Source organism: Heptranchias perlo, chromosome 19 (assembly GCF_035084215.1).
Source record: "Heptranchias perlo isolate sHepPer1 chromosome 19, sHepPer1.hap1, whole genome shotgun sequence".
Classification (NCBI taxonomy): domain Eukaryota; kingdom Metazoa; phylum Chordata; class Chondrichthyes; order Hexanchiformes; family Hexanchidae; genus Heptranchias; species Heptranchias perlo.
In genome coordinates, this window is record NC_090343.1 from 8,800,010 (window position 1) to 8,824,833 (window position 24,824).

The following is a 24,824-nucleotide window of genomic DNA, read 5'->3' on the forward strand; positions in this document are numbered from 1 at the left end:
GTCCGTCTGGTGAAGGTGCTCCCATAATGTTGTTTATTAGGGAGCTCCAGGATTTTGACCCAGCCACAATGAAGAAATGGCGATTATATGTCCAACAACTACTTGCATCTATATAGCGCCTTTCACGTAGTAAAACGTCCCAAGACGCTTCACAAGAGCAATTTTCGAAGAAAATTTGATACCAAGCCACATAAGGAGATATTAGGACAGGTGACCAGAAGCTTGGTCAGAGGTAGGTTTTAAGGAAGAGAGAGGCGGATAGGTTTAGGGAGGGAATTCCAGAGCTTAGGGCCTAGGCAGCGAAGGCAGGGCCTCCAATGGTGGAGCGATTCAAATCAGGGATGCACAAGAGGCAAGAATCGGAGGACCGCAGAAATCTGAGGGTTGTAAGGCTGGAAAAGGTTACAGAGATGGGGAGGGGCGAGGCGATGGAGGGATTTGAAAACAAGGATGAGAATTTTAAAATCGGTGTTCCCAGACCAGGAGCCAGTGTAGGTCAGCGAGCACAGGGGTGATGGGTGAACGGGACTTGGTGTGAGTTAGGATACGGGCAGCAGAATTTTGGATGAGCTCAATTTTATGTAGCATGGAAGATGGGAGGCCAGCCAGGAGAGCATTGGAATAGTCAAGTCTAGAGGTAACAAAGGCATGGATGAGGGTTCCAGCAGCAGATGAGCAGGGGCAGAGACAGGCGATGTTTTGGAGGTGGAAGTAGGCGGTGTTGGTGATGGAGTGGATATGTCGTCGGAAGCTCATCTCTGGGTCAAATAGGACGCCACGGTTGCGAACGGTCTGGTTCGGCCTCAGACTGTGGCCAGCGAGAGAGATGGAGTCAGTGGCTAGGGAACGGAGTTTGTGGCAGCGACCAAAGATAGTGGCTTCGGTCTTACCAATATTTAGTTGGAGGAAATTTTTGCTCGTCCATCGGACAAGCAGTGTGACAAATGAGAGACAGCGGAGGGGTCGAGAAGGGTTGTTGACTGGGTGTCGTCAGCATACATGTGGAATCTGACGTGTTTTGGATGATGTTGCCGAGGGGCAGAAATGGGAGGGGGCCAAGGATAGATCCTTGGGGGACTCCAGAGGTAACGGTGCACGAGTAGGAAGTGAAGCCATTGCAGGTGATTCTTTGGCTACAACTGGATGGATAAGAATGGAACCAGGCAAGTGCAGTCCTACCTAGCTGGACGATGGAGGAGAGGCATTGGAGGATGGTGTGGTCAACCATGTCAAAGTCTGCAGACAGGTCAAGAAGGTTGAGGAGGGATAGTTTACCATGGTCTCAGCCACATAGGATGTCATTTGTGACTTTGGTATGGGTCCTTTCAGTACTGTGGCAGAGGCGGAAACCTGATTGGAGGGATTCAGACATGGAATTGCGGGAAAGAAGGGCAATTCCATGTCTGAATTGCCCTTCTTTCAGACATGGAATTGCCCTTCCATGTCTGAAAGAAGGGCAATTCTTTCAGACATGGAAGACGTCCCAAGACGCTTCACAAGAGCAATTTTCGAAGAACGACAACACGCTCGAGGACTTTGGAGATGGTTTGCAAGGACAGGGGTTGAGGGTGGGTTTTTTGAGGGGGGGTGATGATGGCAGATTTGATGGGGAGGGGGACAGTACCTAAGGAGTGGGAACCTTTAACAATATAAGCTAACATGGGAGCCAGGAAGGGAAGGTTGGGTGGGTGGTCAGTAGTTTGGCGGGAATAGGGTTGAGGAAGCAGGATGTGGGTCTCATGGTCAGGATGGTGTTTGATTTGGAGGGGAACATGGAGGTGATGGTGCCCTTAAATGGACCTGTTGATAAACAGCTTCTGTCTGTCTTCATGGTTTCTGTTGTGTTATATAATAACTCAAACAGTACCCATCTACTATGGCTTAAAAATTGCTCAATTATTAAACACACAATGTTGAGTTTAAATTTCAGACAATTATAAGGACCACAAAATTAAACTTCACAATAGAACAGTCGAAGCAGTAGGCCTTGGTTGAGATGGAATCTTTAACATTTGCCTCTTGGTAACATGGAATGACCAACTAAGGAGGTTACTGAACAGTTCAAAGCAATTTGCTCCGATAGCATTAATAACACTGACATAACTGTCTTGTAAGAATCTCAATATAAATTAATTATATAATATAATATAATATAATATAAATTGTCATTGCTATAAAGCCACAGTAACCCACAGCTGCTCTTGAATTAATTTTTTCCAAGAATCTGTCTATTAAATCAGTTTTCTTCTCAGCACAATCTGTTTCCACAATGTTCAATTTTTCAGTAGCTAGTCAAGTTTCAGTTTGTGTACCAGTCCTGCTGACCTCGGCTTTGACCCTGTATTCCACTCTGGAATTGATTACAGAAACCTTAGGAAGTAGAAGAGGTTAGAGTTCCTTTCTACCAATGCTTCCAGTTGAGGTTCAGCACTAGCCTGTTGAAGTGTTACAATTCATATGGATCATCTGGTTTAGGTCTGTGTCTCTGTCCTGAGGCAGTTTTTTTTTGGCTGATTTCATAATGCAACTGTTTGAATGCCCAAACTGGTCTGGTGGGGGTTGTAGATGTCAGCCTGATTTAGCTGATGAGATTGTGTTAATTTTTAAGAAATTAAGAGCAGTGGTGAATCGGACTGGAAACAGGAAGGAGAAGTTGCAGAATTGGGAAAGGGCAGGGAAGCTGATACAAGATCAAACATGGCTACTTTGTTTTATGATTGTTGATCGTATCTGGTCTGTACGAACAACATGATTAGTTACCTGATTAGTGACCAGGGATGCTGGATGGTGAGAATTGGCTGATATTTCTTCTCCCTAACCCAGGGATTTAAAAAAAAAAATTTCCCCTCCAACTCCCTAAGAAAAAATTGTAATTTATTGCTACGATTGCCTTTGTTTTCATTGTGGGACATGCATCAGACCTCCATAGGCTCCGCTCTGACTCAATTACTGAGATGAGCGAGAATGGCACAGACGTGACTCTCCAGTTGATTTTCCCTACCCTCCCACTCCCTACAGCTGAGAGTGGCAACTCAGACTGGATTTTGAATCTTTGTCCCAGCGCTCATGGCACTTTCTGTTGATACTTCAATATATTGTAATAGCTACAGTGCCCTCAATATACACAGACGCAAAGTGCCCTCAGTGTACAGTGATGCTAATTACATTACACAGATTAATTTTAGGCCAATACTGTAATTGTATACTTTAATTTTTTGAAATGTGCTTTTAACCTAGCTGATTTTCTTTTTCAGATTTCTCATGCAGCCTGAACCATGGCCACAAATGGTACAAAGTCTGGTTCAGCAAGCAACCACTCAACAAAATCACAACTTGGAATAAAAGGTGGGTTTTGAAGAGAATTAATTTATTCATTGTGAAAGGTTGTGCCATTTTTTTGTATTTGTTTTTCTCCCCTTTTTCCTCAAGGATGCACCAGCTGTGACAAGGCAACCTGTGACAGGCCTCTGCCAGTGTCACTCTAAGTCAGCTCCTAGAAAATGCACATGGGCCTGACTCCCCCGCCCCACCATCTCTGCTAGGTTGCAGTTTCTGACTGTCGCTCACTATTTCCCCACAGAGATGTGGCCACAATTGAGATCTCAGCTTGTGAAGAATTGTAGGTGTGAACACTTGTTCCAGTGCTTTGTGGTGCCCTTTTATTGGTATTCCAACAAATGTTGTTACCTTTTTACTGATATTAATTGCTTGTCAATAGGAGCCTTACCCTACTATCCTATTTGAATCCCTATATTACTCAGAACAGTCACTAATTGCAAGCAGATAAGTTGTTATATTTATACAGGAAGCAAAATATTCCCTTTATTAACTATTCCTTTGGCTTGCTATGCAATCTTATTTTCCTGAAGCCATGTGAGACTTTCTGACAACTTTGATAGATTAAGGGTTATTATACAGTGTGTATAATCCCATCTAGCAATTTGCCTTGAACTGTAGTCAACCTATTGAGCCTGTAATTTCCTAGTTCTGACTTATTGTCCTTTTTAAGTTTTGACAACACATGGGCCTCTCTCAAGTCTGTCCTGGACTGCAGTGCACTGTTAATTGAATGAGCAAGATGTTCACTTACTTTATTTCTTAAAATGCTGCTGTTTATTGTCCTGTCTGCTGTCAATCTGTTCTAGCAGGAAGTTTTTTTTAAAAAGAAACGTTCAAATTGTTAGGCTTGTATTAGCTTATTTCTTAAATATATATCCCTCCAGGTCAATGGGAGTAATATTCTCAGTAATGAGGATTTCATAGTTGTTGCTGTCCCATACGTAGCTTTTGAAACTGTTTTGGGGCTTCAGAGGGCAGGAATGCTTAGCTTCCTTCTGTTCATTCTACCCACATGGAAAATAAAATTCCTGCCTCCATCAGAAATTTTGAAGAAAGAGAAAACATATCTAGCCATGCTACATGGCAGTACTCTTATCAAAGATGACATCTGAACATAGAAAATAGGAGCAGGAGTAGGCCATTCGGTCCTTCGAGCCTGCTCCGCCCTTCAATATGATTATGGCTGATCCTCTATGTCAATGCCATATTCCCACTCTCTGCCCATACCCCTTGATGCCTTCTATGTCTAGAAATCTATCTATCTCCTTCTTAAATATATTCAGTGACTTGGCCTCCATAGCCTTCTGTGCCACAGGTTCATCACCCTCTGAGTGGAGAAATTTCTCCTCATCTCAGTCCTAAATGTCCTACCCCATATCCTGAGACTGTGACCCCTCATTCTGGACCCTCCCCCCCCCCCCCCCCCCCCACCAAGCCAAGGGAAACATCCTCCCTGCATCCAGCCTATCTAGCCCTGTCACAATTTTATACATTTCAATGAGATCCCCTTTCATTCCTCTAAACTCTAGTGAATACAGGCCTAGTCGACCCAATCTCTCCTCATACGACAGTCCTGCCATCCCAGGAATTAGTCTGGTTCACAGTGAAACATTTGGTTTATTTACAACTTCCTGCAGCCTAACATTACTACCTTGTAATCAATTCCAAGTGCTTGTTCTCTAATATGGTTGTTTTCTTGGGATGTCGTTTGCTGGTACCGGCTGTCATGGCAGACACTGGCCAGGGCACTTCATCCAGTTGGTGCATGATTATGTTATTATTAATCTTTTCTATTTGGATGATTTATGGAGTGATCCACAATTGGCAAATTATATTTAGAAATGTGTAATTGTCAAATTGTTGATTGAATTGTAATTCAGTTCAGTAATACCACTCCTTTTAAAGATTAGCTGTGTCAAGTTTATTTTTCTATATTTGTTGTTACAGTCATTTGTGCAAAGCTGAAAGAAAATAAGAAGAACTGGTTTGGGCCCAGTCCCTATGTGGAAGTGGCAGTCGATGGCCAGTCGAAGAAAACGGAGAAGGTTACCAACACACACAACCCTAAGTGGAAACAGCATGTCACAGTGTATGTTGGGAAGTTGGGCACTTTATGCTGTCACTGTGAATCTAATTGAAATAAATCTAATTAATAGGTGCCACTCTTTTTTTCTGAGTTGAGAACTGCAGAGCAAAAATAAATATGTGGTCACTATCACAGTATTATTTTTTTTGAACACAAACAAAAAGATATGACCTCATCAGTAAGATGAACACAAAGGGAGATAACAGTGACTTTTGTTCACCTGGAACTTCCCAATTTTGTGGCACCTCATACACTTTTTATTTATTTATATATATATACACCGTTATTCTCCAGCATTTTTTCCTCACTTGAAAGCAGTGACTTATTGGGGCACAGGCACAGAGATCTCAGCAGCTCAAACTAACGGCTATTCTTTGTGTGAGTCTAGACGGGCTGTTTGACCGTTGGGAGTATCGCACCTGAGCTGCCGCCTCCGCCTCCTCCCCAGTGATATATGTAGACTTTTTAGCAAGGTTACTGAATTTTTAAAAATCCTGTTCTTGGGAAGTGGGCAGTGCCGGCATTTATTGCCTGTTCCTAGTTGCCCTGAATAACAATTGTTTTGCAACCAACTTCAAAGGGCATCGAGTCAACCACATCGTGTGGACTGCTGTTGCGTGTAGGCCAAACAAGGTACGGGTGGTGGGATTCTTCCCTGGAGGACTTCAGTGAACCAGTTCGATTTCTAATACAATCCAGCAGCTTTTGTTACATTTTCTTTTTCTGGTGCTAGTCTACAAAATACCAGATTTATTGAATTAACTTTCACAACTTGTCATGGTGGGATTTTAACTCACTATCTCTGGGCTGCTAATCCAGTGCCATAACCGCTACACCACCGTAGTGACAACCTGCCTGATTTTTTTATTGTTGAAAAATTCCCCTTCTTACCCTGTGGCCCTGAGCCTAATAGTTTCTCTGTTACCACATGCTGAGGTTGGCACAGGATAGGTTTCAGTATGGCTTAGTGCCACACCGTGAACCACTGAGGGGTTGAACAGCTGTATGGTGCAAGGAGAGATTTTTTTTAAATCACAAAGGAGGTTGTGTTTTTTTTCCCCCAATTTTCTCTCTCCCTCTCCTCCCCATCTCTTCTGAAGGTGTTGGCTTCTTGCTGGAGTACAGTTCCATGGGCATTCTTCGTAACATTGTCCTTATGACCTTCTTGTGTGAGTCTAAATACTAAGCCATCACTGCCAATCGTTGTAGAGCTTTGTGTAAACCCAGGTGCAAGATTGGCCAGAATAAAGATAATGGAAAATAGCCGAGTGCCATAAAGTGGCGAGAGACTCAAGTCCAGTTCTTGATTTGGTTACCAATCAGGGAAGCCCGAAGCAAAGGCTGGGGCATCTCCCAGTAGAAGGAAGGGGACATATGCACTGTGTGATTTCCCCCTTCATTCCTTGAACACTGCTACTGGGAGAAGCCTACAAATGAGTCATATTCCCACATTAAGTTGGAGGACCCAAAAAAATTTGGTGAGGGCGGAAGGTTTAATTTTTTTTAAAACTTGTTTCGTTCACTACTTGTTTTTGTTCACACAGGATTGTAACACCATTCAGCTTGATAACTTTCAGAGTCTGGAGCCATCAGACACTGAAATCGGATGTGCTGCTTGGATGTGCCACTCTGGATGTCTGTGAGACGTTAAAGTCTAATAACATGAAATGTGAGTTTGTTTTGCTCTTCAGCGCTGTTACGCAGATGAAATGGCTCTGCTACCACCAGCTGCGCAGAGTACCTCCTTGAAGTTTTCCCCCCATCCTGCTTAAACGTAAATGGTACAGGCTGCTGATGCCGAGCCTTTCGTTGGCTGAGGGATCAGCCCAGCTGTAACATACTGACGGTACAATATTTGGGGACACTGGAGAAGAAACGCATGTCTCAATTTTAAACTGCACAGGGACATGGTTGCGCATTTATGTTGCTGTTTGTGCTTTGGGATCAACCCCACGATGTAAACGAGATGGATTTCAGAGCATCAGATGCCAAGATAAATTTTTTTTTAAATTAAAGCAATTCTTTGTAATAGAGAGGTGCCATTAGGAATAGTAAGAAGGGGGTATGTTGGCATTCAACACATTGAATTCAATGTAAATGAGAATGGACTGACTTATTTTGTCAGAGGGTGGTTGCATTTTATCTATCCTCCAATATTCCCATTGTTTGTACCTGGGCACATTCATGCATGTTGTGTTTGTATTCATTCTTGTAAGCTTAAAGTTTTTATTGTGTGTTCTGAAATGTAATTTATTTTAAAGCATAATTTATCTTCACCCTGCTATCGATCATTTCCACACTACCCTGTCACCCAGTCTACTTTGTCTGGCAACTGCTGGATTCTCAGATGTATTCGGGTAATAAACAATCTCAAATTCTAGAATAGGTTTAAACAGAAAGTAAAAATATATAGGATTGATTGCATGACCATAATCTGCTCATGTGGTTCAGGTGCCCTAAATGAATTTTATTTTTTCTTTCTCCCTGGAGGTAGTGACAAACTGGGTTACAATTCCACAGTTGCTGACAGCCTGCTAGTACCTTGCCTAAATGACCATTCCTCAGCTGTGAGTCTGTCTAGAGTGTGTCAGCGGGCTATTTTCCCCGTAGGGAGTACTGCAGCCAACCCCAAGCCTGTGTCTACCTGACATACTCACAAGTTGCTGAATAGGACTCAGGAGTTAAGAGTATTGGTTGTCTCACCCTGCCCAGGGCCACTGAAGCTAATCATAGCATCTCTATTATCACTTCAGTTCCTAACAGCAGACTCGCCACAGCCCAGCAATTGAACATTAGGCATTCCCTGGTGTGTTTGGCTCACTGCCAAACTACACTGCGTATTTACCCTTGTATATATTAGTCTTTTTGACAACTATCCTCTGAACCCTGAGATTAGAAAGATTATTGCTTTGAAATCTTTTTACATTTATATGTTGCTAACTTTATTGTGTGGTTTTATTCAGTTTTGGTTGTTTTATATTGACAGCTGCTGTCAGTACAGATTTACCAAATCCATTGCATGACATTCACCCTGAAGGGTTGAGAGATAAGGATCATATAAGAGGAGTAACTTTTGGTCAAAGTACTCTCACTTTTTATAGGAGAAATTATTAACTCCAATAGAATTTTTATTGTCTTTTTAAAAATGTAAATTCTGTTGCCAGCGTAAGAACCAGAAAGCCACTCCATGACATCCCTGATGAGGATTCTTTCTGTGCATCCCATAGTGGCTCCATATTAAATTGGCTGCAACTTCACACTGACTTGATTACCACTTCAGGAACCATGCTACCAGCTTGGAAATGTGCATTCCTAGCCAAGCAAGTGGTATAATGGGGTCCCACTTTAGTCAAAATTCTGCTGAATCTGCTTTATAAAACGGGGAGATACTTGGAAAAAACAATGGGCTCTTCCTAGCCTTTCCTTCCCCTTCAAAAATTGCAATGTCATCATTGCAGTCGCGTAATAATAGCTAGCTCGGAATAATTACAAAGCAGTCATGTCTCCAACTGAGTGAAGCTGGAGCATCTTTATGGCAGCTAACTGAAATACAGTGTCTGATTACGGCCTTGAATTCGCTTTGTTGTATTTGATTTTCTTTTTGTAACTTTCATTGTGAAGTTCATTTAGTTTTATTTTGTATGGGCCTTTTTTGTCAACAATGGTTCTCATGGTGATCAGTACACTCAGTGGTGTTTGTGCATGAGAACATTCCTGCTGAGCGATTAAAGGTGTAAAGCATTTTGATACATTTCTATTTTACTGGTACAGCAGACCTGCATAACACGCATTGATGCAGTCAGTCTTGTGAAGAGGATAAATAATGAATCGTTCGAAGTGTGGTATCCTTCACTCTTAATTTTGCTTCTAAATCTTTGTTCTTTTTTTTTAATTTTTCAGTTGATGATGTGGTTATAAAGTTACCACTCACCAATGACAGAGATATTGTGGAAGGAGTCAGCGAACTTATTGTATCCTTGGATGGGTTAACTGTAGATCCAGAAGTCTTAACTAATGGCGACACTGCAACTGCAACAAGTATGTAAGAAAATTGGAATCCCATTTCACCTACATAATGTGCTGTGGATAATATGTTCCAATGAAGTAATTGGTTATGGGTCAAAGGTTGAACCTTTCAAACTGCTTTGTTGTCTACATCATTAAATGAGACATTGGAGAGGTTTGATAAGATGCTATATGTAAATGCAAGTGTTTGTCATTCTCTATTGGTTGCAGTTGGTCTTTATCTGTTGTAGCCAATGTAGGATTGGAGTATTTTGGTCCCTGCTGCAGTGCTATGGTAAAAAGAGTGCTTCAAATAGGCTGTCTGAAAAGACCAGCTATAAATTAATAACTAACAGTGCATTTAATTGGATGAAATGTTATTCTCCTGGATGAAACTAACTGAAACTGTCATTAATTTCTTGTGAAGGTTGCTAGCAATTATGTGGCACACTGATGGAACAATGACTGTTCCTGAATTTGAAAAAATAATTCAAATGCAAAGCCGTCCGTTTCGCTGGCAGCTGCCAAAGCTCAAAAGTGCGTGCATGCATTCTGGGGAAAGGTGCCTTCCTTTATTTGGGACGTGAATGCACCGTAGGCCTGGGTTTCAAATGTGTATAATTGAAAATATCCTTAAACGCAAATGTCTGGCAGTTATTCCAGTATATTTATGGAATGGTGCGTAGAATACTCTTTCAAAGTACTCAGTTTTCAGTTTGAGAATAAAACACAGGTGTAACAGTTAATATATCTTCTGTTTCCTTTAACACTTGCCATGTAGGAGTGTTCAGTACAGTATCGTGGATGACTATATGCATTCTTCTGCCTATATTTAGTTCTGACAAAAACTACCATAAGTAGATGGAAGGATGAAAAGACATTTTAGATTTAACCACTTTATACAGAGGATGGTGAATGTATGGAATAGACTGCAGAGTGAGGCAAATTCAAGAGAGTTGGACAAATACCTGACGAAAAATGAATTGAAGTATAAGCGCTATTGTGAGGTGATATTTTCTCGACACTGGGACTGGCCAGATGGACCACAATGGTCCCATTCATTGCTGTGTTCCTAAAAATCAAAATAATAAAACTCCTGGCTACCTGAAAATGTTTTCCCCTTGTACCTACCCATGTACTTTTTAGAAGTTATTTTCTCTCGGTAGGCCTCCCCTTTTCCTGGTCTCAGAACATGCATAAACTGTAACCATGAGGGAGGCCAGGTGATCTGAACCCCTCTTGAAACGACTGATGTAAGGTGTGTAAAAAGCAGCCTAGTGGTGATGCTCTACCTGATGGGAAGGTGACTAGTGTCTGTGAGATAGCTGACATGGACAATGGGCATGAGCCCATGTCCATCCCTCCATTACATCACCAACAAACTAGTTCTCATAACTTCATTACATTCTTTGATTTCTTTCAGGCAGCTCAACAAGTGACAGTTCCAGGTGTGGCAGTGAGGCATATGTGTTAAATCCATCAAGGTAAGACCAGGCTATCCTAGAGATCTTTCTTTATTCTCTTCAAAATCATGCATCCCCTCCAAGAAAATGGAAAAGATCGCATTCAGTTTTGCAGACCATAATGATGGCTGCATATATATGTAGTAGATGCAAATAATAGAGCACTAAAGCTAAATTGCAGAGACCCATGTCGATGAACCATTCCATTGAAGGCCTTAACAGGGAACCTCATCCTAATTTAGTATGTAGGTTTGAAATCTATCTCAGTGAAGCAGTACGATCTGCTCCTCGTGTACAATTACACCCAGTTTTATAGTAGTAAGTAGCCAAATCCGTGCTAGAATTGTCTCCAGTTTGCTGTGGTAAACAGTACAGTTTCACAAAGCCCAGCTTAAATTACTCTTCTTGATGAATTTCCAGAAGTCAGCAGTGGCTTTGATTTTCCCAACACTAAAAAGTAAGGGCAGTGGTCAAAACCGTGGCTGTCGATGGCCTGGGGCACCTTACCTCCCCCTCCTGTCTTCTGTCCCTCCGACACTACAGACTTTTGAGACCCAAGCTTGGTGTCACCTAACTTGATTTATCATATTTTGTTCTCTATTCTTTTCAACGTTAGTGTCCTGCACTATGATGCTTGGTTCTTCACCTGGGTTTCACAACTTTAAAAAAAGAATCCCTTTTCTCTTTCCCCCCCTCATCCCCCCCCAAATCAAAATGTTTTATAGAGAGTTTACCAGTACCCTGGCTGCTCTGTTTTTAGTATAAAATGGGCCAAGCACCAAAACAGTGTGCTTGGTGCATGTACAGATCTTTCACGTGCTTTAATGGCTGCTTTAACTGATAGCAGCAGGTGTGGCAGGATGTCACTAGTGTTGGTCATTATTTTTGCCACAGTGGACATTACTGGTGAAACCACCCTATGGTATGAATGGGGTTGGTTAAACTGTGAATACAAGCTGTAAACAATGTCCTCAGACACCTTCAAGTAGACATTGCATTGCCTGTTGTGGATTATAGTAATATGCACAACCAGCCCTACTTGCCATTTTTTTTGTTCTATTAAAATGTGGTTTTGCACAAATTAATTGTGTCTGCATTTTTTTTCACAAATTGTGGAGATGAAAAATTAGAGGAAACTAATGAATTAAAAGCATGTGGAATTGATCACAAACATTGGATTTTAAAACGAATCTCATAATGGAATTGTCATTAGATTATTTTCTCATTATGTTGAGGATTGTATGTCAATATTTTATTTTGTAAATCTGCATTTCCTCCAAATTTTTACCTTAATTCGAAAGTTGTTTCCCAAACTTGAAAAAAGCATCTACCATTTTAATTACTGAGATATCAATCTAACCTTCAGTTATTGTAAAAGGTGCATTAGTACAACAACCAGCTGTGTAGAGAGAGCCCAGAATCGCTGGCAGCTTTTACATTCGAATTGATTTCAAAGCGATAGAGAGAGAAAGATAGTATGGAATCTTTGAATGTAAGTGATCTGCTATTGGAATCAGATCTTGCAGCAACCGCAAAGGATGTAAGAACCAATATAATATTTTTTAAAAAGAAAAAATGGGCATTCTCGTCTCATTCTCTACTCAAGCTTTTGAAGAACTTCTCATGAGGTCCTCTCAGCTGGTATCTCTTCTAATTCTGCAAGTAATTTGGAACGTCTCCTTTATTTCAATTTAATTGCTACACCTAAGGTTTGGCATTGGGAATGTCAGTTAGGTTCCATTTCTTTCCACTGATGTGCCAGGAATTCTGATCAGAGATGTATGATCTCTTCTAGTGCAAATGGAGATGCCATCTCTCAAGAAGGCTCAGTGGAAACAGGGTCTGCTGATGAATGTAATATGAACGGCAGAAATACTCCTTCACCTTCTCCAAAATCGTTAAAGCCTACCAGACCTCCAAGACCATCACGACCTCCACCTGTAATCCCACCCAGACCTGCCAGCACAGCAGGTAAATCACAGAAGTGAATTGACCCTTTCGGGACAGAGGGTCATTCCAGCCATAAAACAGATTTTGTAAAACTTTTCCATTATATTTAAAAAAAGAAAGAAACTACTTGCATTTATTTAGCATCTTTCATAACCTCGGGATGTCCCAAAGTATTTCAAATACTTTTGAATTGAAGTCACTCAAACCTCCCTCTCTCTCCTTTTAAGGTGCTGCTTAAAACCTACCTCTCTGACCAAGCTTTTGGTCACCTGTCCTAATACCTCCTTATGTGGCTCGGTGTCAATTTTTGTCTGATTACACTCCGGTGAAGCGCCTTAGAACGCTTTACTATGTCAAAGGCGCTATACAAATGCAAGTTGTTGTAGTTTTGGACCCTCTGGCCTCCGGGGTATATTTTAAATTGTGCATTCTTTTAACATTTATTTTTGACTCTTGGCTCTCCCACTCTGACATGCTTGAAGGCCTTCTTCCATGGCTCAGCTGCATTGGGCTTGGAAATGCGTTGCTCTATTGCAATATATGTTATAACATTTTATTTTTTGACTCTCTGACCTCTGGGGGACATTTTTAAGGATTTGTACTTTTAAAATTCTAACTTTGGCCATCAGGCCATTCTCCCACCACCTTCATGTAAAGTGGAGAAGGAACTGGAAACAATCCTGAGCCCAAACTCTGTAATGCTATATTCTTTAATATAGATTCCAGTTTTTTTTAAAATGTGGTCATTTATTTGAACATGAAATAGCACAATTAATGTGAGTTAGAAGTAAACTTGAGAATGGCTATTCTGACATTATTGCTCTGACGAACCAAAGCAAGTTTCAGTAAACGACATGTAAACAGAAAATCACTTTGTCCATCTGGGAACATAATTGCGCTGAACTTGTCAAAATGCAGTGAGTAACGTTTTGCAGCTTTTAAAAACGAAACAACACAATTGATTTAGCCTGTTTTCATGCTTGTTTCAGGCAGGGGTTATATTGTTAGTTTCCATCAATCAATATTTTGTTCTTCCCGATTTAAGTTCCTGTCATTGTTTTTCCCTTATCAACATTTGATTGTTTCATGTGTTACTACAGTAGTGTCGGGGTGAACGGCTTGCACTATATCAGTCTGCACAACAGTAAGTAAACATCAGAGTTCAGTTGAGGCATTCCAGCTGACCAATTGGCCTGTTTTCTAAAGTTAATAGTGCTATACTGAGCATTTGTTTTCCTGTCAGTTAAACGAATGTGAACATAAAAACAAGATTTTGTGTATCGCAATATACGCATACTCCACCCCACCCAAAACCATGTGATTTCCTGCAAACATATTCTGAAACAGAAAGCGGTGCTCATTGCTGATTTCGTTTTACCCCATTTTTACATTCAAGAAGCTATTCCTAATTTTTATTTTTAATTGCTTAACCAATGATTACGTTTTCACATTTTCTTCCAATTACCGTTTTTTTAAAAAAAACTAAACTCTCAATTTTAATTTTATATTGATTGGCAAGGGAGGGAAAAAATACTTTAAGCATGGTTCAAACTTGACATCTTCCTGGCATTGCTACTAATGCTAACCTACAATCAGGACTCCAAACGATATCCCATCATCCATTTACAAAACTGCTTTAAAAAAATGATATAGATTCCTGTACTCTCTTTTAATTTTCGCCCGAGGCTTTTTTTAAACTAACTTATCCTCAAGCACGGGACTGTTTTATAAAATGGGCACACTGAAAACTATCTACAACAGCGACCTGCACTTTTAACATAGAAAAAACATCCCAAGGCACTTCACTAGCATTGGGGGAAAAAAATATTAGGGTTGACCAAAAGCTTTATTGAAGAGGTAGGTTTAAAGAAGCAACTTAAAGGAGGAGGAGGAGGAGGAGGTCCAGGGGGTTCATTTCTATTAAGTGTTCATCGCTAACTTTATATTGCTGAGGATTAGTGAATCGGTTCCTGTTTGTCATTACAAACATACCTAATTTAGAACCTGGAGTAAATAAAATCAATCTTTATGACGCAGTTCATGTACTCCATATGTCCTATGTGTGGTGTTCCTGCCAGCAACTCAGATTTTTAGTGCTGAATTAACTTGGCTACCATCAGCTCACTTGTCTCTGTCCCAGTTACCCTTCAAACCCTTCAGTCTGATCATCACCTACTGCTCTTGCATTATTCAAATGAGCAATTAAAGGCCCCTCCTTGTTTGAACCATGTTAAGACAAATGATGTGCAAGTTAGGTCACATGAAAACTGCTGTAAGGGAGGCGAGTACAAAAGTTAGCAATTAGTAGTTACCCTGTGTTTGTCCAAGCTATTGGTGCAGTTTCACTGACCAGAAGACAGAACACTGAGCAAAACACACTGTAAAATTCTTTAGAATTTCTTAAATCAATCTTGATGAGATTGTCTACTTGTCATTTATGTTGCTTTCAAAAATGGATATGCAAGAATCATCAGTATGTTGGAACTATGTCTTCAGAAATCTGTTAACTTGCCACCTCAGATGCAGACAAAACCTGCTATGTATTTCTAATATCTATTTTTATCTCTGAATTCCAGCATTTGCAGTTTTTTTCCCCCCTTTTTTAGATTAGAATTCAATCCGGCTTTTAAAACATTTTGTCCTATTTTTATAAAGCTTGAACAGCAACTTGCTGTTATATAAAGTTCCAGGGTGCTTCTGAGGAGAAAAAGATACAGAGCTGTAGTAGAAGAGTCGAGACGGTTGAAAATACAGGTTTTGAGGAGACTTTTAAAAGTGGAGAGAGAAGTGGCAAGGCAGGGGTGATCAGGAAGGGAGCTCTACAGGGTTAAAGACTACTGAAGCTATACCACTGGTGGTGGAGCAAAGGGATGGTGGGGATGCACAGGAGGCTAGAATCAGAGGACCAAAGGATGTAGAGCTGGAGGAGGTGGCAGAAGCAGAGTGTCTGTTTAGAATGTCAACCATGAAAAGCTGTTCTGAATTGTAAAAGGATTTAATTATCAGGAAATGACTAGCTATTAAATAAACTACTAATACTGAGTGATGTATAATGTTTGTCACTTCCACAAATCTTACTAATTCTCCACTCTCCTGTTGCCAACAGCCTGTGAAAATGGATATCCAGTTCCCTTGGAGGATGGCCCCTCTTCTGCTACTATCCCATCTACGACCAACACTGTGCCTGCAGCCGTTGCAGCAAACGAACCAGATGCAACACCCAGTAATGGTGCACCACCACCACCTGTATCCATTTCACCTGGTGACCGTGCATTAAATACCGTGAACAAGGGTCCACTTCCATCTGGGTAGGACCGCTTTTGTAAAATGTGTTGAATGCTATATTTAAAGAAAAGACGACCCCTCAGTACAACTGTGATAAAGATTGTAGTTTGAAACATTTCCCCTTTATTTGGGGCAGCGGAGGTCGGATTCATAGTAGCCAGTCTGATGCATTTCAAACATTTTGAGCTCCAAGTAGATTTATTGTTGCATATGTTTCTTAAGATCTTCATGCAGCGAAATGTACTGAAAATGTCCTTCACCATGTGGCAAACCAAGACGATCATTTGAACGGGCTCTTGATCTTTTGATTTGCAATACGTATATTTTTATACAAATATATTTAATGCATACTAAATTTCATAAGCAAAAAACATCAAGTTCTACCCTGCATGTGTATAAATGTTTAATAGGGGTGGTTCCAATTTTCCAGACTCACCTAGATTGGCACCTGTACAGATTATTTTCATTTATTTCCCAAGAAATCCATCCCTCTACTCCCTGCTGCCACCTGCACGAGGTGGTGTAGGCCCCATTTTGATCAGCATAGCATGGAGAAATTTAATCTGCACGCATTTTTGATCCCGAAAGTTAATTTCTATTTATGTACAACTCCAGTGAACAGAAATCTTGATGGTTGAGAATTTGACCAAGAATCACTTGCATGCCGTAAGAGTTGCATACAAATGGTAATGTTGAATTTAATGTTGAAAGCTCTGTAAAGGAACATGGACTTTGTCTCTATTTGCATCTATCCAAATTGCAAGGCTGGTCCATTTTTAAATGTCGTGATACAGGTGGCAGAAAAGCAGTGTTGCAGGATGTAATAAAATGGGTACTCTGACTAGAGATGATTACTGAACACAATTGGGGACTCACTAGGGATTATCCATGTGCGTTTATTGTACTTGTCTATGATGAATAGGGAAGTGCCAGATTGATTCTTTGTTTTTAAATATGGTTTTTGTAAGCTCAAATCAAGTTTCCTGAACTTAAATTCCAGTATCCCAAATCTACTTATGCTTCGGCTATTGTCCTCCATCAGCTATTTTTTAATATTTAATAGTGATGTGAGGAGGAAAGACTTGCAATTATAATGTATCTGATCACATTTCTCAAATATCTCAAAATACTTCATGTATAACAAATCATTTTGAAATGCAGTGACTGTTGTATGGGCCAAACACCTGCATAATAGAATAGGCAGTGTAGAAAAGTCAGAGGAACCATAAGTCACCATGAAATTGCAAAACAGACCTGATAATTAGTTCCTTTTAAGATAAGAATCAACTGACTGAAGTATCTCTCTCTGCTCCAGAGATTTTGATGCAGGTCAGTGATTCATGCAAATAATATTGATTTTTTTTTTTAAAAATTGAATGGAGGTTATAGATCTGAAACATTCGATTTTCCCTTAGGAATGAACTTTATTAAAGGGGAAAGCCTTTGTCTTCTGAATTATCACACAACTGTAAATGTGGTCAAAGAAGAAAGCTAGTTATTAATACCTGTCTTATTCCTGCACTTTATACTTCAGCATTTCTTCTAAGAGGTTGCAGGGAACACATTTTGTGTAAAATTTCCACTTCTCTTTCCTCCTCCCTGGCCATGAAGTTCCACAGCTCCACCCTGTCTTGAATGGTGTATGGAGGCTATGCAGGCAGCAGTCCCCTTTCATGATACTGGTGTGGGGGGGGAGGAGGAGAGAGAAATTTAACCTGTTTGTTCATGTGCTGCTTTTCGTCGTGAGTATAACACAAGATTTTACTTAACTTCTTTCTATAGCTGGGAGCAGAGGATGGATCAGCACGGCAGATTGTATTTTGTCGATCACATTGAAAAACGAACTACGTGGGAACGACCGCAGGCATTGCCTCCAGGGTAAGTCAGATAATACGTTGACTTGGATCTTCATCAGTAAGTGGCACTCTTAGTGGCAATTCTTGGTTGACTACTTTTCAGATCTACCAGTTTTCTTCACTAGCTGGTAGCAAAACATAACATGGTGGCAACGATTTAAAATAATTCTTTACTCATGACTTCTGTAATATATATGCTTCTAGCACAATTTCCTCGAGGCTTTTAGGTCACGTTTTCTTTGCACTGCAGTCAGAACTTTCAATTGAAAGTGCATTTTTCTAAGATAAAAGGAATGATTTTCATTTTCATACTTTCCTCCCTCAGTGTTTCAGCAGCCCTCCAGTACCACCTCCAAGTGGTCAAATGAGTGTCAACAAGCCATGTGACGGTGAGAGGAATCACAGTCTAGCACAATCCAATCCTCGCCTCCAAGGAAGGTCACTGTATAGTGATCAGGAGTGTGCACACTGGCTGATTCTCCTTTTCTTAATCCCTAGGCACTGTGGCTTAAACCAGTGTCCTTGTCATTAACCCAGCTGATAGATTCAGTTCCTCGACTATGTTGAGCTACCCACTGAGACCTTCCTGAGCTGTGTGGTTCAGAGGCAAAGTACTTTACTTCTGAGCCATTGGACTAACTAGGTTTATCATTTCTATTAGTGATGTTTAATTCTGAATCAGTCTCAATAATCCCCATGAACGCTCACTAACTCAAAGCCACATAACCATGTAACAAGTTACTTTTCATAATTGCTGCTCAAAGTACAGAAACCTCGTATATTGCTTTATTAAATAGATTTTGATTTCTTTACACATTTCCTGCTTCCTTATTGTTATACCACACATTAATTTCTCTGCTTATTACCCTTCCATTGGGCCATAGCTGAAGCCTGTCCTTACAGCACTTCAATTGTATGACTTTTAACCCTTAGCTTTAAATTGTCTCAGTTGCCTGGTCATCAGCTGTCCATCTTATCTCTCCTTCTCTAGCTGACTTACTTGAAGGTACGTCTCTTATCTCCGCAGGGCTGATAACTATCTGCTATGATGCGTCACTGTCAAGATATGATAGCTCAAGCTAATTTCATTTACCCATAATACCTATGTTAAGCATTACAATACCTATGTTAGCCATTATAATACTATTGCCACTAAAACTTACAGTGGTCACTTCAAAATTGGAAATATGGGACTTGCCATTCAGCAATTCTTAACAGTGCTGCTGTAATGCGTTACTGTCGTTAACCAGTTCCTCCCCAATTCTTTCCTGATAGCTGGGAACGGAGGGTTGACGAGAGGCACAGGATTTACTACGTTGACCACATTACCAGGACAACCACATGGCAGCGGCCCACGGTAGAGTCGGTCAGGAATTTTGAGCAGTGGCAGTCGCAGAGAAATCAGCTTCAGGGAGCCATGCAGCAGTTCAACCAGAGATTTATTTATTCGGTAACTAACTTATTGAGCTGCTTTTTGTATTTCTTTTAAGAGACAAATGAAACTCCAATGTGTAGAAATTCGACGTTATAATTCTGGTACCTGTTGAAGAAATGTGTCCACCTCGATCCAATATGCTTCCCCTGCTTATCTAATATTTTTTCACTTTCAGTTATTTTAATTGGGTACCTGCGTGTGGAAGTTGGGCTCTGTTTTCCATAAAGCAGCTAAAATGCAATTGAGTGTTAGTTCATTTTCCCAGAGATTCTGGGTCCATGATCCAACTGGATAAGTAACTTATCTGGGTGTCCAATACCTTGTAGAATTTACTATAGAACATAAGAAGTAGGCGCAGGAGTAGGCCATATGGCTCCTCGAGCATGCTCCGCCATTTAATAAGAACATGGCTGATCTTCAACCTCAACTCCGCTTTCCTGCCCGATCCCCATATCCCTCGATCCCCTTAGAGTCCAAAAATCTATCGATCTCAGTCTTGAATATACTCAGCAACTGAGCATCCACAGCCCTCTGGGGTAGAGAATTCCAAAGATTCACCAAGCTCTGAGTGAAGAAATTCCTCCTCATCTTAGACCTAAATTGCCCACCCCTTATCCTGAGACTGTGCCCCCTAGTTCTAGACTCTCCAGCTAGAGGAAACAGCTTCTCCACATCTAAACTGACAAGCCCTCTAAGAAATTTGTACGTTTTCAATGAGATCACCTCTCATTCTTCTAAACTCGAGAGAGTATAGGGCCAATCTACTCAACCTCTCCTCACAGGACAACCCTCTCATCCCAGGAATCAATTTAGTGAATCTTCATTGCACCACCTCCAAGGCAAATATATCCTTCCTTAGTAATGAGTCCAAAACTGTACTAAGTACTCCAGATATGATCTCACCAAAGCCCTGCTCAATTGCAGCAAGGCTTCCTTACTCTTGTACCCCAAACCCCTTGCAATAAAGGCCATCCATGCAGCTGATATTTAGATTTGATGCTAGAAGATCAGCAGCAGCTGGGCTGCCACATTTTTTTAATGCATGTCTTTTAATTTTTACAATGGAAAAACAAAGATCTTAAGCTGCATTTACTGGGATTGTGATTGGCCTACTTATGGTCTACTTAGATTACGCATTCAGACACTGAACAGTCATTGTATCAGACTGAATTATCGGACAGTTCCCATAATCTGTTTGTATGAAGGTGGTCCCCTCTATTTTGGTCAAAGTTTACTTTCCCTCTATCTCACCTCACCTTTAGGTCTTAATGTACCGCATAATTTTCCCAGCCGATGGGGTTAGCAGGCAGTCTCCTCCCAGAGCCTGTGCTGATGCAACACTGTAATTGACGTGGAAGAATGAACCAGGGCAACTTCATTTTATGCTTTTAAGTTTTATTCCTTTGTGGGGAAAACCCTTCGTCTCCATTCAGGGCCTCCTCAAAGAACGCAGCTAAAATTGTTAACTTCATTAACTATTAGCTCAATTGCTAAATTTAAATCTGAGATGGATAGCTTTTTAGCAACCAAAGGTATTAAGGGATATGGGCCAAAGGCAGGTATATGGAGTTAGATCACAGATCAGCCATGATCTTATCAAATGGCGGAGCAGGCACGAGGGGCTGAATGGCCTACTCCTGTTCCTATGTGAGAGGGTATCAGTTTGAATTATTTGGATTCCAACCAAACAAGATATTTTAACATTTTCAGTGGTTGGTGAAGAAGGCAAGTGGTTTATCGGGAACTACTGGTTTACCATTTCGAAAGGAAAAAGAGACTTGCCAGTGCATGAATTGCTGAGTTGTCCTCCTGCATAACCTGTGCCTGTCTGTTTGTCCCTTCCTCCTTCATTCCCTCGCCTTTGCCTCTAAGGCATAGTGTTGTTTGGTTCTAGGTGACATGTTCAGACACACTTGAAGGAGCTTTCATTTGTCATTGCTGTTTAGTGGTGCGCATGGCTACTTTTTTGGCATGAGCCACATTTTTAAAGAAAACATTTCTGACTGCTGATATTTTCATTTTCAGTATCCTGAGCAGGTGGTTCCAACTGAATTTGATCCACTTGGCCCCTTGTCAACTGGATGGGGTAAGTAAGGCCAAAACATACATAAAGGAAAAATGATGCACATTGCTTTTTAAATCATTAATTTGTAACAGTGCGCGTGACCCAGATAGGTTTAAAGCTTGTTAGAGATTATTTCTGTTCATATAGAGCACAGAATGTCACCAATTTTTACTAATTAAAAAAAACTTCATGTCATTCTTGTAGAAAAGAGAACAGACAGCAATGGTAGAATGTACTTTGTAAACCACTTAACACGTACCACTCAGTGGGAGGATCCTCGGACAGAGGGGTGAGTAATACATTTGAATGATACTGTAATATATACTAGTTCTTGTCTGCAATAAATATGGCATGATGGATATCAAAGCTTGAGTACAAGATAGCCTAATCATGGGGTTCACAATTTGCAAGAGTTGACTGCTATTGATCCACAATCACCTGAATTCTGAAATTCGATTCCATCTTGAAATTGTGTCCTGGTAAATATTGTTGCTTTTTTTAAAAAAAACTTTATTTTCAAGTTTTAAGATGGAAGGATAACACAAGATCATAAGAAATAGGAGCAGGAGTAGGCCATACAGCCCCTCGAGCCTGCTCCGCCATTCAATCAGATCATGGCTGATCTTTGATCTCAACTCCACTTTCCTGCCCCAACCCCATATACCTTGATTCCCCTAGAGACCAAAAATCTATCCATCTCAGCTCAGTATCCACAGCCCTCTTTGGTAGAGAATTCCAAAGATTCACAACCCTCCTTATCTCAGGCTTGAATGGCTGACCCGCATCCTACGATTCTGCCCCCTAGTTCTAGGCGCTCTCGCCAGGGGAAACAATCTCTCAGCGTCTACTCTGTCAAGCCCCCTCAGAATCTTTTATGTTTCAATGAGATCACCTTTCATTCTTCTAAACTTCGGAAAGTATCGGCCCATTCTACTCAACCTCTCTTCATAGGACAACCCTCTCATCTCAGGAATTAATCTAGTGAACCTTCATTGCACCGCCTCTAAGGCAAGTATATCCTTCCTTAGATAAGGAGCCCAAAACTGTACGCAGTACTCCAGGTGAGGTCTCACCAATGCCCAGTACAACTGTAGTAAGACTTCCCTTCCTCTTGTACTCCAACTTCCTTGCAATAAAGGCCAACATGCCATTTGCCTTCCTAATTGCTTGCTGTACCTGCATACTAACTCTTTGTGTTTCTTGTACGAGGACACCCGAGTCTCTCTGAATGCCAACATTTAATAGTTTTGATGAAGTACTAATCAAATAAAAAACAGTATGATACATTACATTGACATCTCATTGTCAGTCAATAATGAAAGATTACATAGGTATTAAGCAATCAGAAAGACATACCAAAAATTACACTATAAATGTGTGGTGTGTTTGGTCTCCTCATATGGTGGGGAATATTGAGGCTTTGGAAAGGATGCAGAGGGGGATGGGGGATGGCAACAAGATTAATTCCCAGTCTAAAACACCTTATTACCCAGATAGGTTCAAGGAGCTGGGTTCTGTATACTTTTTTTAAAAAAACGTAGACTCGGGCGATTTGATCAAGGTTTATAAAAATAATGAAGGGACTGGATTGTATTCACGTGGACCAATTATTTCAACTAGATAGATTAGGGAGGATATGGGATTAGGCAGATCTTTTTTATCCAGAGAATAATGGACCTGTGGAATAGGTTGCCAGCTCGTGCAGCGAATGCTGATTTGTTGTACTCCTTCAAGAGCGAGCTGGACCTGTTTCTCGCTCGGGTGGAGATCATCTCATACAAGAGTAGACACCCTGTAATAAATCAGGGTTAGTGTGATCTTCTGGACTAGTTATGATCACCCAAAGGGATTGGAGAAGAATTTTCTAGATTTTTTTTTTTCCCTAATTGGCTTCAGTTTTAATCTTGTTTTGCCACTCCCAGGAAGTTACATGGCTCCAGTTGGGTAGGAAGTGCCTATCAAGATGGACAGGGCATCACAACCATATGGGACAGGCTAGGTGGGCCACTATGTCTTTTTGTGTCCATTTTTGTATGTTTGTGTTAAAACTTTGAATCTCTGCCCAACTTAAAATAAGTTAGGGGTTTTCTATGTTGACAAAACTGCCACCCACTGAATAGAAAGGGATGATTTATAACTGCTCCAGTGGCTTGCTGTGTAAGTGTACTGCTTTATGTGGTACTGAGCCATACAAACCAGAAAGGTTTCAGGTTCAGTCCCTGATCTGTACTGAGTTTCCAATTTTCAGCTGAGGCTTCAGTAGTTACTACAATTCACCTTGGCTCCCCAAAGTAGGTAGGGAGTAGAAAATTGACTACATCACTGTCCAATGACCTCTGCTAGAAAGTGTACATATAGAAGTTTAGCAAGTGATTGAGGCAAGGAGCTAAGATGTTTTTACAAAACTATGGAGTCTGAGAAATGCTATGTTAAATCAAAACTACAGCACAGAAACAGGCCATTCGGCCCAACTGGTCTGTGCCGGCGTTTATGCTCCACACGAGCCTCCTCCCTCCCTACTTTATTTCACCCTATCAGGATACCCTTCAATTCCTTTCTTCCTCATGTGCTTATCTAGCTTCCCCTTAAATGCATCTATGCTATTTGCCTCAACCACTCCTTGTGGTAGCGCTGCATATGCAAATTTCCCAAAGTTATGTATGTGTGTGCCTGACGTTTTGAACAGACCCTTAAGGGCCCTACAGGAAATGTGCAAAGTAACAAAAAAGCTAAAACAAGTGAGCTGTTCAAAACCTCAAACCTGCCAGAAGCTCCCACGGTTAAATTGAAAGGGACCAGTTTGGAGCTGGCAGCCAACATCCAAACCTTTTTCAAAAGGAAAACTGGCTGGTGCCATATCTAAAAGGTTTGACCCTGCAAATGAATTCCTCCATCCAAACCTCTGCTCGGCAATGGGTGGGGCAGCTGTGGTTGAAGGTGGTAATGAGGCCTGTCATTGGGCATCTTGCTAAGGGCAAGAGTCAAAGCAGCAATTAGTAGGATGGCTGATGATGTATCTTTGCCTATTTTAATGTTTAATTCCCTCCTCCCAAATTGTGTTTGAGCTATCAGTGGCTGTAAGTTGGATGTTAACTAACTGCTCCACATCCTTGGTGTATGATGTTGATAGTGGAACTGAAAGCTGTGGTATCATTAACACAGGGCATGAATACCATTTTTATGAATGTTTTTACACATTATTACAGCTCTGAAACAGAATACAAAGCATATAAATTTTAAAATGGTATATAATATTAAAAGATACTGAGAACTGTGGCTGGCCTGTGGTGCCATATCCTAGCAAGAAGTTGATGCATCCAGGAAGGAAGGGAGGAAACTG

At 40.9% G+C, this 24,824-nt stretch overlaps 1 protein-coding gene across 1 annotated transcript in view; it reads left to right on the top strand.

Moving 5' to 3' along the window:
• Nucleotides 1-24,824, top strand: part of LOC137335131 (E3 ubiquitin-protein ligase Itchy-like) — an 89,181-nt gene that overhangs the window by 37,638 nt on the left and 26,719 nt on the right. The window contains exons 3-13 of the mRNA XM_068000255.1: nt 3,255-3,345; nt 5,287-5,428; nt 6,970-7,094; nt 9,326-9,463; nt 10,854-10,914; nt 12,689-12,864; nt 15,950-16,151; nt 17,911-18,006; nt 19,260-19,434; nt 21,445-21,505; nt 21,689-21,773. Coding sequence (XP_067856356.1) covers nt 3,276-3,345; nt 5,287-5,428; nt 6,970-7,094; nt 9,326-9,463; nt 10,854-10,914; nt 12,689-12,864; nt 15,950-16,151; nt 17,911-18,006; nt 19,260-19,434; nt 21,445-21,505; nt 21,689-21,773 — 1,331 coding nt within the window. The 5' untranslated portion in view covers nt 3,255-3,275. The remainder of the gene's footprint in view (nt 1-3,254; nt 3,346-5,286; nt 5,429-6,969; nt 7,095-9,325; nt 9,464-10,853; nt 10,915-12,688; nt 12,865-15,949; nt 16,152-17,910; nt 18,007-19,259; nt 19,435-21,444; nt 21,506-21,688; nt 21,774-24,824) is intronic.